The 17,343-nt window shown below is 39.0% G+C and overlaps 1 protein-coding gene across 13 annotated transcripts in view; it reads left to right on the forward strand.

Moving 5' to 3' along the window:
• GAS2 (growth arrest specific 2) overlaps positions 1-16,225 on the forward strand; it is a 159,992-nt gene extending 143,767 nt beyond the window's left edge. For 12 of the 13 annotated variants that reach the window (XM_082476712.1, XM_082476715.1, XM_082476706.1 and 9 more), the window contains one exon: positions 15,037-16,225. In XM_082476712.1, the coding sequence (XP_082332838.1) occupies positions 15,037-15,255 (219 nt within the window). In that variant the 3' untranslated portion in view covers positions 15,256-16,225. The remainder of the gene's footprint in view (positions 1-15,036) is intronic. The other variant, XR_014267937.1, reaches the window with a different exon arrangement.
• The last annotated feature ends 1,118 nt before the right edge of the window (positions 16,226-17,343 follow it).

Consider the following 17,343-nt stretch of genomic DNA (forward strand, 5'->3'; position numbering starts at 1 on the left):
AGGTCTTGTCTGAAAATGGTGAATTTGAGCAGTTTCAGGTGATCGTTGCCTAGGGTATTAGTTAGGTGTGGCTTTTATCAAGAGAGTCTGTGTCACCTTCCCTATGGGAACCTCTGGGTGGCCCCATGGAACAGTAGGCTTATTTATAAGTGAACATATGACCAGTCCCTGAAGCAAGGGTGGGTAGACACAGCCGGTGATGAATTGTTTAATTGTTCTGCACTTGGTCTTTAGGAAGACTGAATAATTTGAAAGTGAGCTCCAAACTTCACCCCCTCATATTGGAAAATGAAGGCTGGAAATAGGGTATTCAATAAAGAGAGATTTTTGAGTTCAGAATAGCACAATCTATTTAAAAGATGTAGCAAAGAGTGTAACTCTATGGAAGATAAAGATAAAGATTTTTTTTAAAGCTGTATGCAAAAGTAATATTTTTACGTATATATTGGTAAGTGAGATTGGTGTATATTTTTCTTCTATGCTCTTGAACTGTTTTAATAGCATGAAAAACTGAAAGGAAAAGCAATACTTTTGTGCCTCAGAGAAGGTTTTTGGAGACAATGAGGTTTACAAGGAAAGCAGTGACTGGCATTTAATTAGCGTGGAGGGAGAAATAGGAAGAACCAGGAAGCGTGATATTGGAAGGAGAGTTTCTGGAAAAGAAATGCTAAGGCTTTAATTGTAGACTTATAATTGTTCAAGAGTCAGAAAGAACAGGGGAGGGTAAAACTATAAGGCAACAATGCAAGTAGCAAAGCTTTGCCCTCCTAAGTTCATGTAGCCATCTTATCTGAGGATATTGTGATGTTTTTGTTTAATGTTGGGAGAAATCCAAATATGTATAATATGAAAATAACTTTTAAAGTAACATTAGAGGATCAAACGAAATGGTGGTATAAAGGATTTTGTAAACCAAAAAGTCCTAGTAAAATGTTAGTAAACATTTGAGATTAGGTAGCCAGGTTGGAACTCAGGTCTGAATACTCTTCCATTATCTACTACTCCTGAAGTATGTCAAAGGGGAAAAAAGATTCATCATTAAATTTGTAGTGACTTCAGGTAAAATTGCATCCTTATATAGTGAAGTATATGAGAGCCTGCCAGCGAGTTTGCACAAGAAGAATAAAGTTTTCATAGCAATAAAATAATTTTGTGGATAATAAAATATGTTTTCTATGTTGATGTTTTAGAAATTCTATTTTTCCCCTTTCAGTTTTGTTTCCTTAAGTAGCAGAACTGAGGGTTTTAAATTAAATTTTAATTTTTGTAAATATATACATATATATAGTTAATAAAGTGGTGCTGTAAGATGTATGTTCAAAAACAGCAAACCTGCCCCATCCCTTTCTCCCCTTTTCCATTCTTTTTCTCCCGAATTCTCCCTACAGGCAGCTAGTTTCACCTCTGGAAGCTGTTTCTTCTTTCATTTGTCTCCAAATTTCTAAGTTATGTAATTATGCTGTTCTTCCTTAGTTTCTAAATTTTAGACGTTTTCTATGGTCTGCTTATAAACCCAAGGTAGCAAGAGCAGGAAGATGACAATTTAGCAATCTTAGGCTTCCGCCTAACCCCCCAACACATATACACTTTCCTTCCTCCTATTTGCCGAGCATCATTGGTGGTACCACAATGTTGGTCAAATCAGTACCGTAGTCAGTATTTACTTTTTAATGGTCACGTAAATATTGTAGTGTGCCATGATTACTTTTATTTTTTGTAACCATTTTTATTTTCCTTGAAGTCAATAATATCCTATTTTTGGTCCTAAGTATGACTAAGAACCCCTATCAGATCCCCTGAAAGAACTGTGAAGCCCATTATGATGATAGTGTCACACGCAGAAGCACCAGTTCATCTGTTGGTTTCATTTCTGGCCCCTCCACATGTGTCCTCCTCCCCCAGATTGGCCTCACAGTGTCATCTGAGACTTTTTTTTTTTAACTTGCTTTGATGTTTTTTAAACTTGCTTTGATGGTGGATTCCCTATTTCCTGGATCGCGTGTCTTCTGGGGATTACTCCCTTGTTTTCTTAGAGCGCACCTGAGAAAATGTAATCATTCATTCACCCAACATATATTTATTCAACATATACTCTGAAACATGCCGTGTTCTGGGAGTTGAGGATATATCAGAGAACAAAACAGATGATCCCTGGCCCCCTTGAGGACCTTATATTCCTGTGAGTGTGCGTGTGTGTGTAAGGTCATGAGATTAAATACAGGATGCTCAATTACAGTTGAATTTCAGATAAACAACAGGTACCTTTTAGTATGAGTTTGTTCTAAATATTGCAGGGGACATACTTATACTGAGAGAGTGTTTGTTGCTTATTTGAAATTCAGACTGAACTGGGTGCCCTGTATTTTTATATGATAAATCTGGCAACCCTAGTTGATGGATTCTACTGTCTAAACAATACATAGAATAAATATGTAAATTATAGAGCTTGCTAGAAGTGATAAGTGTCCTGTTGGAGTGGGAAAGGAAAAGTAGAGCAGGGTAAGGCGGGCTGGGAGTGCCGGGAGCAGAGACTGAAGTTTTAAGAGTCGTTAGGGTCAGCTAACTGAGGAGATGAGAGATTAGCAAGGGCATGAAAGAGGTACAGAATTAGCTCTCCAGTTGTCTAGGGGAAATGTTTTCTAGACAGAAGGAACACCAAGTCACGAGTGTGCCTGGAGTAGCCCTGGAGAGTCTGAGAAATAGCAAGGAGGCCAACGTGGCTGCATCAGAGCATACGAAGGGCCCCGTGATAGCGCATAAAGTCAGAGAAGTAACAGGAGTTCAGGTCACGTAGGAACTTGGAGGCTGTTGGAAGGACTCTGTAGTGTGTTCCCGGTGAAATGGGGAGCCAGGCAGTGTTTTGAGTGGAGTTGTGACCCAAGGTAACTTCTGTTTGAACAAGATCCCTCTAGTTTCTCTGTTGAGAATGTACCGAGGGGCAGCACAGGAGCAGGAAAAGCAGTTGGGAGGTTATTGTGGTAACCCAAGTGAGATGAAGGAACCTTGGGATGAGGGAGATAGCAGTGGAGATGGTGAGAACAGATTGGATTCGGATTTGGGATGAATTTTTCCTCTAACATTTTATTGTGAAAATTTTTCAAACACAGAGAAGTCAATACCCATAGAACTACCATCTGGTTCTACAATGAACACTTTGCTGGACTTGCTTTATCATGTATCTGTCCATCTTTCCATCCTGTTCCTGAGCCCTAGTCTGGAGCATCTCTGATTCAATTTCTACAAAGAGAAACCTTCAGTCTCCTGCTGTGATGATGTGGTCATTGGTACCATGGAGATAGTCACAGGCATAGCAACTCTGGAGTGGGGTGCAGTAAAAATCTGGGGGCTAACCGATCCTTATACTGATTTTCAGCCATTTCTCCTTTTTTCAGCTATATTTCTATCCTTACCTGATGGAAGTAACTGACGATTTTCAAACCTGAGTTTCCTATGGTTTCAAGGCCTGATCTGACTTGCTTCGCTTTGTCAGCTGTCATTTCAAGTTTTTAGTTTCAGCTCGCTCCACCTTTAGTCAGTTATGACTCATTTATCTTTTTTCCATCTTCTAAAAATGTCTTTGACCTTTTTTGTCTACTGTTATATCCTTTTAATTTCTCTTTGCCCTGGTAGCTTTATAACATCTTTATTCCTTGCCTTTCATTTGAATGGGGCTTTGAGAGAAAGGAGACTCAGGTTTTCAAATATTTTGTCAATATAAAAGTTCTGAATATATTCAGTAATACTTGGTTTTCCACTTTAATGGGTCTACCAATATACTAAAGATACATTAAAAACAGGGGCAAAGCAGTAATTTTTCCAGTGTCTGGATTCCAGACACTGCTGTTACTTTTCAGGACCTGAATTGCCACCTTTGGCAATGTTAACCTTTGGCTCTCCCACTCTGTTGGGTTTTGTTATCAGTACGTAGAAGAGAATGGAGTTCAGATTGAGTCAGACAAACATGGCCCTGTTTGATGAGTGGAAGGGTTGGGCTTTCATTGCCTCTTGGAGCTCAGCTCCCCTTCTTGAATAGATGTTGCATCTTTGGGGTAGATGAATTCTAGTTTCAGTTGGGTATATACCAGTTACAAATCCTTCCCCTAGACAACTGTTCCCTTTCCGGCACCATCATTTTCCAGCTCGTTGCTTTCACTATGCTGAGTGTTCTATTAAATATTTATCATAACTTTGCCTTCCCTGTCTGAAATGGTGCCATGAACTGGTAATTAGATTGCGGCTAAGGCTTTCTAATTTCCTTTGGTGCAGGACTGGGAAAATGGAGACCTGACATAACGAGGAGACGAGAACTGACAGACGGTTGGCAGTAAGGGCTCCTGAACATATTTCAAGGCAGATGCAAAGGGAACTTTTTACCAGTCAATGGTTACATTCATCTGCTAGCTGCTCTTCTCATGTTTGCTTCCAGAAAGAAGCTACTGAGAGTCATTTGTCTACATTGAGCCTGGGAATTAAACTTTTTACCCCTCCAGAGGGAAACAACAAAAGCAGGCCAGGAATATTTTTCTGACCAGCCTCAATAGCCAGAAGGTTTCTGATTCAAGGCCCTGTTCATGCTGGAGGATGGGCTCTCATCATTAGGACACTGCAACAGTTCACCCTTCAAATGAGGGTTTGAGGATTACATTCCCCCTGCTGTATAATTTATTATTGAAGACAACAAATCACAAAACTGGGAATCAGGAGACTAGGTCTGCGTTCTTGCTGTGTGTCCATGAGCTACCCACCTAATCTCTTTTTCCCCATTTGTGCAATGGGAACAAATATTAACCTGCCAAACCACTGGGCAGGTGTGATAACAAAATGAAATGATTTAAGAAAGTATTTTGCAGGCTGTCAGAGATTTCTGCCCCACAGTTTCCTTTCAGAGTATGGGGCCCAGGGCAAAGCACTCTGGGTGTACCTAATTTTCAGTATTTTTGTATGGGTTAAACAATCAGGTTCAAATTTAAACAAATTCTTCCAAGCATGTATTAAGTTCCTTTTTATGTTCTGGGTCTGGGTACATTGAGAGCGGGGCGATATGATCATAAATGGAGACATCATAAAATGACAACACCTATTCCTAAAGAAAAGAGGTTTGTCCATGGGAAAAGTCTAGGTAAGAACTCAGACAACCGTGACTCCTGGTGAAGCCCCTTTAGAATGTATAGTTAAGAGGTACTGAGTATTGCCTTCGAGGTCAGAGAAATTCAAGTTCAAAGCTAAACTTTGTCACTTCCTAGCTAAGTGACTTTGGGCAATTTACTTCACCTTTCTGAGCTATCATTTTGTCATCTGTAAATGTCGATAACAATGCAAGCCACTTAGAGTTGCTGCAAGAAGTAACTGAAATAAAATCCATTAGAAGCTTATCATCATCATCACAACAACAGTATTATTCTTTTAATAATAATTATAATAATGGCAGGTTGCTATTGAGTATCATGCCCCAGGCAACGTGGCTAAATGCTTGCACGTATTAATATCTTTATCCAAAAACCTCTATAATCATTTTACAGTTGAGAAACTGAAGCACAGAGAGATTCAATAAATGTCTTAGGGTTGTACAGCTAGTTAGTGGTAACCATACCTAGGCAGTCTGGTAAAGACAAAACAGATGGTAGCTTCTGCTCTGGTGACTGTAGTTCAAATCTCTGAAGCGTTATTTAGGAAAAGGGCGTAATAAACAAAAGGATGGTTAGGTAGATAAAAATGAGACAATAAATATGAAAAATTATTTGTAAACGATAATTCCAGAAGCCTGTTAATTTGGGTAGTATTTAACCGTTTATAATTTCAAGTAGCTAGAGATGTTGAGATGAATCCCCAACCTTTGACAAAAAGGAGCCTTCATATGTCACCTGTGGTTAACAGAGCCTGCGCTGCCCTATTCACAGGCGACCTCATCACGTATCTTGAAAATGCAAGTTTCAGCCTTTCCACTAGGGATTGAACACCTGCCATCTTACTCCTCCAGGTGTCAGGGTACCTTAGGCAGAGAGCTGAATTCCCAGTCGCCCAATTTTCAGCGTATGCCATTTCAGTATAATATTACATGATGACAGAGTCTGTTGTCCTATAAATTAATTTAACACTCTTTCTCTGGATGACTGCATTCTAAAAACAATATTTTCCCTCAAGTTATGAGGGCTTGTAAAAGCATACCGAGAGCAGGGTTGATAAGGATGTGTTAGGAAACATATGATGCCCCAGGAAGCCAAACTGATCTAAATTTAGGTGGGTTGTCTCCTCTCCTCAGTCCGTGTCAGAGATGGTTGCCTCTTAGAAGGATGGCTCAGGTGGAGAACAGTTCACAGTTTGTGCAGAAATATAAGCCACTGTGGTCAGTTAAGTGGGGAAGGGCTTAATGAGAGTGACCCCAGATACTTAAGCATTGAAAGAGAAAGAGGAGGGGGTGAAAATTTTATCAAGTGATTTGTTACTATAGGGAACAATATTTTTTAAAAATATGCATTCCTGGTGTTATGAGAATTTGTGAAGGGAGATAACAAAGAGAATAATACACTTACTTTTGGATTCATTCAGGGTGCTTTCTTCTTCTCTCCTTTCCCCTTCTCCTTTCTCTCTCTTCTGTCCATTGCTCTATTGATTCTCAATACAATCTCCCCCTTTTAAATATGATTCCTGTTAAAGCTTCCTTCTCTGACCCAAAATCTGTCTCTCTCAAAGGAATTCTTTAAACAATGTTTGATGTGGATTATCATTCACATCCTGGTTTGTTTTTTTTTTTTAGACTCTTCCTTCTAAAGACAAAGCATTTCATCTTTTCTTTTTTCTTATCTTTCCATATGTGATGTTTTACATAGCACATATGGTAATAGTTGCCAGGTATACAAAGCTGAATAGGATGTGACCCTTTAGAGAGGTCAGAAAGATGGACAAGAAATAAGGCAACAAAGTATTGTAGGTGCTTTGCTTGAGGTCTGTGCAGGAAAATCTCAAGGTCCAAAGAAGGTAATCTAAATGTCAGAGAGTGCAAAAATATTCCATAAAGGCAGTGATGCCTGGGTGGACCATTACTAGGTGTTAACATTGTTCATTCATCCATTTAACGAGCATTTATTGAGTGCCTATTATGTACTTTTCACTGCCCTAGGCCCTCAGGGCATAAAATTTAGCAAGGAATAACCTTGTCTGGCACTCAACAAGTATTTGTTGAATGGCCAATGGAAGAGACTCACTTTAATTCACCTGGTGAATGTGGAACAATTCTCTGCGTGTAGAAAGGGATGAAACTTTCAGGGGATTCTAAGGAGTTCAGAATATTTGTTGGGTAAATAATTTGGAAGGTGGTCATGGGTACAGAAAGGTAGGGCCACAGTATAGCGCATAGTTGTGCAGTGTGCAACCTGCACAACAGTATGTGATCATTAAGGCATAATGAGAAAGAAGGTGGGAAAGGAACTGGACTGTGAAGTGCTTGGTGTCTCAGGGTGGTTGTTCTCATGGGGGCAGGAGAGGGACAGAGGTAGGGGAGGGGATATCAGAAACACTGGCAAATTGTTTCCTCAGATTATGTGTTCTTCTGCCCACCCTAGAGATGCAGATCCTGCCCCATCCCTACACGCACAAGCACAGATGCCCATGCATGCTCGCACGCTCACACCCTTGCTTTCCCAGAATCTTTGCCACGGGCTTTTGTTCTGATGAGAAAGAGTCATATTCCTCAGATGGACTGGAAATAAAAATGGCTGAGAAACACTGCAGACGATGGAGAACCCCTCACAGGTCCATTGCAAGGCAGTAGCCTGATCAGATTTCCCTTTTTCAAAGATCACTCTGGCACTGGAGTGGAGGGTGGATTAGTGAAGTGTGAGATGATGAGGGCATCCTGCTGGAAAGCTTTCACATCCTCCGGGTCTAATGACATTTGTATTCAGAGCACTTGAGAGACACTCCTGCTTCCCTGCATTTTCAAGTTCGCGGGCAAAAGACTCAAATCAGAATGAAAGAGATGTGTCAGTGTTTTGCTGAGAAGGTGGCGACACCTGAAGCGTTTCATAGGAATTATGATTTAGGACAGATGTGAACATGCAAGCAGATCTATGCTGGGGAATTCATAAAATAAAGCTATCAGATATAGACCCAAAGCATTTAACTTTAAATTCTGCATACCTAAAAGACATTTCCTGTTATTTATTTTTGGTGGTGGTATTTTGCTTGTTTTTTGTTTGTATAATATAAATTTATACAACCTGGTCACCTTAAAAGCCAAATACATTACCAATAAATCCATAATACTTCCTGGCTCTCTTATGTGACCTTTTTTTTTTCATTTAGTAAAACATATGATTTTCTGTGATCCATACATAAATATCAGCTCTGCCTTGTCAACAAAAAGTGAGTCGACGTAATTCTGATTAATGTGCCCAAGAAGAAAAATACATACTTTTTCTTTCTTTAAGTTCTTAACTGCACATAATGTGATTGCAGTCTGTCTCTCCAATAATTAGAAAGGAAAAAAAATCTTCTTCCTGAAGTCCTGTTATCACATATCATAAGAGCCAGACCACTAGGCCCCCTGATACCACAGTGATCTCAAAATTTGTAGGAAGCTATTGACTAATCATTTCTACAACTTTTTGGATTTTCCATTATGTTGTAAGTTGATATAAGAGAATTAACTTATTTCCTTTCAACCCATTTTTTTCCTTTAAATTAAGTATCTGGATGAGTTACAGAATTTGTTGTTTATGGGATAGTTTGTTACCTTACTGTGTTAGGAAAATAAGATTGAAAGGTGGTACTAGAAAGTGGGCTTTAGGTAAATATAGTGTAGCCTAACAAGATGTGCATTGAATCCAGTAAATCAAAAGACTTATCTGACATGTTATAAACCACTGCTGGGTCAATATATTAAGTGATTCATCCACCTTTCAAGATTGGATTCATTTTTAGAATAATAATTTTTGGAAGAGTATAGCTGTTCAATTGTAAGGCCATGTACTAGATTGGGAGTAAAGGAGGTGTGATTTCTAGCCTGGCTCTGGAAACCCCCGGTGTGACCCTCTGTCTGCCAGTTTGTATATCTGTGAAATGACAGCATTGCCAATGACCTCAATTTTTTTATCCTCCTTAATTCAAGAAGGCATATTTGTAGATTATGTGGCACATAGTAGGTGCTCTAATATTATGACTCTGTGTCAACTAAGAAAAAAGTTTCCCTTTTGCTGACATATGAGAAGAGGCCTACTAAGAAAACAGCACATAGTTAAATATCATAATAGGACAAAGGCAGAAATCAAAATGCCCTTGGTAAGAATGGGAGTTCTTTCTCCCATTACTAGAAGAAATTATTAAAAAACAAAAACATAACTTTGAGACCTACTGATTCTTTTCCCTGGGCAAGGTTTGTATGTCACTCATAGACATCAAAAAAGAAAATGTTTACAATAACCCAGATCTGCTTATGAAACTTCATTAAGGCCTTTGGGAGAAATGTTGAGACAAGATATTTGTTATTTTGTTCTTTTCCCCTTCAGCATTGAGAAATGTTGCTAAATTGGTAAAGAATCTTCTTCGCTTTGTTAGAATCAGGGGCATGGTGAGGAATGAGGTCAATTGTAGAAAATAGCAACCTTAGAATAGGCCTAATATGCAAAAACTACTGCTTTGCAATGTGCAGTGTTGGGGAATATTTATAGCAACTCTAACTTATTTTTCTTTACTCAAGAGAAGTGCAACTAGCACAGGGAGATCAGCTTGATGCTTTGTGATGACCTAGATGGGTGGGATAGGGAGGGTGGGAGGGAGGCTCAAGGCAGAGGGGAGATGGGGATATACGTATACACATAGCTGATTCACTTTGTTGTACAGCAGAAACTAACACAACATTGTAAAGCAATTATACTCCAATAAAGATATTTTAAAAAGAGAGAAATGCAACAAACAACATAGAAAACTACACTGAATATTCAATTCACATATATATTAGCCCTATTAGCCAAAACGAGTTATCTTTTGGAATGGAGAATACAAAATTGTTCAACATTGTGAAGCATTAAAAATAAAGGAGCCGTAAAATGCACACTGAACAGAGAATCAAAGCCCAGTTCTCCTTATGCCAACAGAGACCTATAAATATATTTTATTGTATCACCTGTACTTGACACATAATTATTTCTGAAACAATTAGGGCCACTTAGAGGATAACCTTCTTAAATTAAATATAATATTTATTTAAAGTTTATTAGGACATAAAACTATAAATCATTTTATGTGAGCATTTAATCTGCTTAAGCAACTTATAACTATTTCTGACATTGATAATTCCTTGCGTGTGCTAAATTATCACTTGTAAGTAACTAAGCAGGTATGAAAATCCAAATCTAGGAGCTTTACAGAATAAGTGGATATGGTATAATAGACAAAACAAAAAGGATTCTTGTCCCAGTTCTGCCACTGATTTGTTGTGTGATCTTGCACAAGTTGTTTAAGATCATCAGTTCTTCTAAGAGCATCAGTTTTACTATCTATAAAATGGGAGTAATACTGATACTGATATCTTACATTAGGCAAAGTAAGTAGTATGGAAAGATACATGAAAAGGAGTACTATACAGTTACACTATTGACACTGTTCTGAGATCACATATGTGAGAGTCCAAACATGAGAGATACATCATCACTCTTTTCAGAGAGCTCCATTTTATTAGAAGGGGCATACAGGTAAATTAATAGTTACAATTCGGTAGTATGAGCAAAGCAGTGAAATCATGTGTAAACTAAACAGCACGTGTCAAGGAAGGATTCCCTTATCAATGAGGGGTATGACCCTGGAAGATTTTTTCAGGTGGAGGTGATGTTTGAATTGGGGAAATGTTTGTGGTCCTGGTGAGCAGGGAGGGAAGAACAGAAAGGACGTTCCACATTTAGGGGCAAATGTGCAAAAGCATGAAAGAAAGAGTATGTTATCTGGGAATATAGAACTACAAGTATTCATGGGTCCCAGGGCTCAGGGAAGGGATGAGGCTGGCAGGAGTAGTCACGGAGAGTAACATATGCAAATAAAGTGACTCACCCTACGGGAGAGAGGGAGGTAGTGAAAGTATTTAGGCAGGACACGATCACACTTGCATTTATGGAATTCCCTTTGGTGGCAGTTTACTAAATGGATTGGACACAGCAAGCCTGGAGGCAGTGAGCCCTCTACAATAGACCAGGGAAAGATGAGTCCCTGAACTAAGTAGTGGCAATGGTAGCAAAGATCCTGAGAAACATTTAGTGGGAAATGAATGTTTTTGGTATCTGACTAGGTACAGAGGTTGCTCATGTCACCAACCCTATGATGAAAGACCTGTGGGGCCCTAGGGGAAGGAAGAGGGCAGGTTGCCTTTGCATTTGGAAGCTCCAGGAAGAAACAAGGACTAGAGTTATAGTTTGGGGACACAAAAATAGATGGCAGTGAAAACCATGAGGTTGCAAATAGAGAGTGGTTAGACTGAGAAAAGCAGTAGAGAAAGGACAGATAATTTCAGAATCCCCTGGAAAAGCAAAACTTAAAAATAGGTAGAAGAAATACAACTTGTGAAGGAGGCAGAGAGAGAACCCTCAGGTAGGTATCAGGAGATCCAAATAAGAGAGTCTTGTCATGGAGAGTGAAAGAGTAAGGAGTTTCAAGGAAGGAGTGTCAATACTATCAGATACCTTATTTGAATGATCAAAGAAGACAAGGATTAAGGACAGTCCACTGGATTTGATAATTCTAGAAGTCATCTGGTTTTCTTTCTCATGTAGTCAGTTAAGCAGAAGCAATGCCTACTGTTGGTTGGACAGTAAATAGGAAATTAGAAGTGAAAACGTTGAGTGTAAACTTAACTGTCAAGAAGCTCAGGTGTAAGGAGAAGGTATGAGAGCAAAGTAGACTGGGATGAAAGAAGAGTTTTCTTTGCACAAGAGTGGGAGGGGCTTGGATACATTTATTTCCTAAAGGGTAAGGGCCATTATACACTAAATTGGAGAGAGAGAGAAGAAGGATGAGATGTTTGATGTAGCTGGGTTCTTCATGAGTGGAAATGAGGATTAGGACAGGGGGTAGGACTTGACCTTGAATAGAAGGACTTATTTCTGTGACAAGAAAGGCAGGGTAAAGGATAAAGGTAGGTTGGAGTGAATTAGTCAGTGGAGGTACCAAGAGAGAGGAAGCCATGCCTGACAAAGATGAAGTCATGGTAGACTGATGAGGATGAAATGGGTAGTGTACTTGAGAATAATAGAGAGGAATAAGACATGGGATTGACCAAAACAAAAAATAAAAGGCTCAATTAATTGCAGTTGGTCTAATGTCACTAATATCTGAGGTGGAAGGAGTACTTCCCGCAGAGCTCAGCAGCTCAGCCCTGATTTAGGAAGAAGATTATACACTTAATCCAAGGTTGGGGTTTGGCACGGTAAATGCTGTGAAGGGAAGGAAGGGTTGAGAGCAATTTAGTTTATAGCAGGTTGATTTGCTTTTAGGTTAAACAATAGGGATTTTGTTTATGGACATGAGGTTGGCATTCGTTTCTTCCTTCTTTTTTCTTGAGACTGAGCATGTTCTAAGAAAAGGCATGGAATTTAAATCTCTACAATCAGGCTATAGGAACACCTGTAGCTCTGATATCTTAATCCCATGCTTGAAACTTGTCCAGTTTGACCATTGGCTTTCTTTGGGAAATTATAGGTGGCTGATTAGCTATAGGAAGATTCTGGAAGACGAGATGGGCAGAAATTTAATTCCTGTGTAACTCACATTCAGAATGACTCTGTCTCATGTTGAATCCACTTTGCATTGTCCTATGGATTCATTAAAGAATCTGCAAGCAGAGTTTTTACCTTCATGATCATATACTCCAGGCTGAAAAAACATTTCTGTCACTGTTTCCCAGAGTTCACTAATTGTTTAAAAACTCTTCTGGCTGGCGGTTCTTTCTGGTTGAAACAGCCTGCTCACAGTCAAGTGAACTTGGGCATTCTGCCAGGGACATTCATACCAAGGACGTTTAGAGGCCATTCTTAAATGTAATTTACAGGGCTAGGAGGTACCAGAACTTCAACAATAGGCAAAAGCAGTGCTCTTGGAACAATGGGAGAAAGGGTCAAAGTGCTCTTTTGACCCTGGCCTTTGCAGTTTTTGTCCCAGTAACTCCCAAGTTTTGAAAACAGGAAGTAGAGGCACACCCAGGAACTTGTGGGAATGAAAATAGGCCCGTAAAATTATAAAAGCCTTGATGGATTTTATAAGGAGGACGTTGTGGGAAGAGTACTAGACTGGGAGTCAGGAAATCACATTAAAGATCTGGGCCTCAGTATCTTCATCCTAAACAACAGGAACATGGTACCACTGGCGGACCTGGGGAGGCAGAATGGTTATAAGCTAAATCCTGACTCCTCTTATCTGCTTTATATTTCATGGGTTCCCACTGAGATTTTATTTAATGAGTAGATGCTGGTGCTAAAATAAGTTTGAAGGCTTCTTGTTAGAAAATGTTTCCCCAGATCCTTTCTATTCTAAAATTCTAATATTCTAAGTGAGAATAACCAGCATAGTTACACTTAATTCTCATGAGTCTAATAGTTTTAATTATTGTTATTCAACACATTTTTATTACTTTCCACGACATTTGATTTTGAAAACTGCCTTATGTCGACCCCATGTTTCAGGATTTCTTACCTTGAGCCTATGGATGGATTTTTGGGAGTCTGTGAAAGCCCTAAATATATATGCAATATTTTGTGGGTACAGGCATACAGAAAGAGAATCCAAAACTCTCATCAGAATCTCAACAGCTAAGAGCAAAGTCTTCCCCCACTGGATAGGAGTCAAAAAATCCAGATCTGAAGGTAACACAGAGTGAGAGGAATTCGGAGAGATTTCATAGGCTCTACCATGAAAAGTACTTACCAAACCCCTCCCAAACCTATATCCCCTTCCCAAGATTACATTGCCATTGTGTGTTCATCATATTTCGGGCAGGGGAGAGGTCTTTGGTGAAGGTGCAACATTCCCCCTTATTCTTCCATTTTGTGATATTTGAAAGAAGCCAAGATCAAATCTTTGGCTCCCTGTGCCAATCCTCCACAACTCGGACATGTTTTTACTAGGTAGAAAGAACCACATATTCTTCACCTTTTCAGTCTGTAGCCTTGTTAACCCTGGAGCTCTAGATGGTTCATGGCCCTGAAGGTAAGGGTTTTGTTTTTTTTTTGTTTTTGTTTTGTTTCTAAAGAAGTATTCTATTGTAATTAAGAAGAATGAGAGTAAAGACAACATAAATGTTTGGCCATTCCATAATATCTTTCCTTGAAAGCCTCAGACAGTGACTAGGGAAGATTTCAATTTTTCTGAGTGCATTTTCAATTCTATTTTGCATTGAGTATTTGTGTGATTATTAACTTTATATTCCAAAAATAGATAAACAACAAGGATTTACTGTATAGCACAGGGACTACACTCAATATCTTGTAATAAACTATAATGGGATAGAATTGAAAAGAAAAGAATATATATACATATATATGTATAAACGAATCACTTTGCTGTACACCTGAAACTAACAATATTGTAAATCAACTATACTTCAATGAAAAAAAAAACTATATTCCATAGCAGGCATTTCCATGGTCTTTTAAGTCCTGGTTCAGAGGGGAATAACCCAGTGGGGAGACAGAGCTCTGACCTGAGGCAGCAAGCAGGAAATTGGGCAATGATGAGACTGTGATGCAACGTCAGGTGTCAGCGTCAGCAAGGAGCCTCTAGACTCGCTGAACCAAGCAAGGGGTTGTACCTACACCCTGATTCCCACAGCAGGGCAAAGCTGGATCCTGGGGATATGTACCACTCATGATCCACTTGCATGGGAGAAACAAAGCTTCTCTCATAAACTGTATGCTAACTCAGACACTGTGCAAGAAGTGGAAGGACAATGGGGGCTTGAAAAACAAAACAGAAAACAATAACAACGCTAGAGCTGGAAGCTGATTTGAGATACTGCAAGAATTCTCAGAATTTAACTCTTTCGCTCTCTTTTCATTCCAGATGCTGCACAACAAGCATGTCATGGTCCGTGTGGGAGGAGGTTGGGAAACTTTTGCAGGGTATTTGTTGAAACACGACCCCTGCCGGATGCTGCAGATCTCCCGTGTGGATGGCAAGACATCCCCCATCCAGAGCAAATCTCCAACCCTTAAGGACATGAATCCAGATAATTACCTGGTGGTCTCTGCCAATTATAAGGGAAAGAAGGAAATTAAATGAAACTAGTTGGTCACTACAAGGGGACTCTCATAATGGCCTGTATCCACATCTCCAGTAGTCAGTTTAGTTCACATGCTCTGAAAATTACTTTGGAAAAAGACATAACAGACAGAAAGACGTCATCATGTTGAAACATGCTCAAAGAGTAGCACTATTTATTTTGAATGCTTCTGTAGAAAATGACCTATTAAGAGGAATTCTCAACTCAGATTTAAATTAGACAAACTGTAGGCAAATCATTGTTTCTCAATATGTGAACATGGTATTTAGCACACAATATTAGCAATACAATTCTAGATAAAGATAAAAATTATTAGAAGAAACTAGGATTTACAGTTAAGTCAACAGAAAGTGCCTGCCTAATGTGTACAGAATAACAGCACCCCAGATATTTTTTATAATTGCAGGATTTTTAAGCTGATTTTTAAAAAGTGACAATTAGTGTGATGATGTGCTACTAAAAATATCCAACAGCACTATAAATTAAAGTACAGTGTATCCACGACAGTAATACGTTACTGGAAAGGCCACTTCAGAAAAGTTTACATTCACTTGGAAGAATGCCTTAAAGTTTATCCCTTATCTCTGAACAAACACCTGGGGCACTTTTGGAAGTTTTCACTACACCCCTTAGAGAATGGCTTATGAGCTGTTTACACATCCTAGACACGTGGCTGTGTTGAGACTGAGTGTAATTCACACACATAAGCTGACATACGTTTATATTTTGAAAGAGTAAATTGTACAGTCAAATGTCCATTGACTTCATGTTATTTCAAAGCATTTTCTTATTATATCTTTAGTTAACCCAACTTTGCTGTGCTGTCTAGTAAAGTAATTTCACTGTAGCTAATAATGTTACAGACTTATGTATACCCTTGTATACCTAGGACAGGGCTGTTTTGTACTCATAAACAGCAAAATATTGTCCTCACTGATTGAAGAATTAAAAAGATGTTAAAAAATTTTACCTGTCTCTATATCAATGCTTCATTCTGAAATAAAGATCATATTCAAATGGCAACATCCCCTGGGAGTTACAGGAAGAGTCAAATTATGGTTACCTAGCACTTCTTCACTTTGGGTAGCTGAGTGGTGCTGGTGTTTGTTCTCCTTAGCAGAGTCTAGGTTTTATCATATACAGTCCTTTAAGTGCTGCCCTGAATATAAAAAGTATAGGCGAAGTTAATTTGTCGTTTCCTCATTTTTCAACAAACACAAAATCCACCTTTCTTGCTCCAGAAAGTCAGGGAGGAAGTATCTCAGTTTGTCACATGAATGATTTAATCAAAGCAGATACAACCTTTTTTTTTTTTTTTTTGCTTTTGGTATTTATTGAATTTTATTTATTTTTTTTATACAGCCGGTTCTTATTAGTCATCAATTTTATACACATTAGTGTATACATGTCAATCCCAATCTCCCAATTCATCACACCACCACCCCCAGCCCCCACACACTTTCCCCCCTTGGTGTCCATACATTTGTTCTCTACCTCTGTGTCTCAGTTTCTGCCCTGCAAACCGGTTCATCTGTACCATTTTTCTAGGTACCACATATATGAGTTAATATACAATATTTGTTTTTCTGACCTACTGCACTCTGTATGACAGTCTCTAGGTCCATCCACGTCTCTACAAATGACCCAATTTCTTTCCTTTTTATGGCTCAGCAATATTCCATTGTATATATGTACCACATCTTCTTTAGCCATTTGTCTGTCGATGGGCACTTAGGTTGCTTCCATGACCTGGCTATTGTAAACAGCCCTGCAATGAACATTGGTGTGCATGTGTCTTTCTGAATTATGGTTTTCTCAGGGTATATGCCCAGTAGTGGGATTGTTGGATCATATGGTAATTCTATTTTTAGTTTTTTAAGGAACCTCCATACTGTTCTCCATAGTGGCTCTATCAATTTACATTCCCACCAACAGTGCAAGAGGGATCCCTTTTCTCCACACCCTCTCCAGCATTTGTTGTTTGTAGATTTTCTGATGATGCCCATTCTAACTGGTGTCAGGTGATACCTCATTGTAGTTTTGATTTGCATTTCTCTAATAAGTAGTGATGTTGAGCTGATTTTCAT

Source organism: Balaenoptera physalus (assembly GCF_965194825.1).
Source record: "Balaenoptera physalus genome assembly, chromosome: 10".
NCBI classification, from domain to species: Eukaryota; Metazoa; Chordata; class Mammalia; order Artiodactyla; family Balaenopteridae; genus Balaenoptera; species Balaenoptera physalus.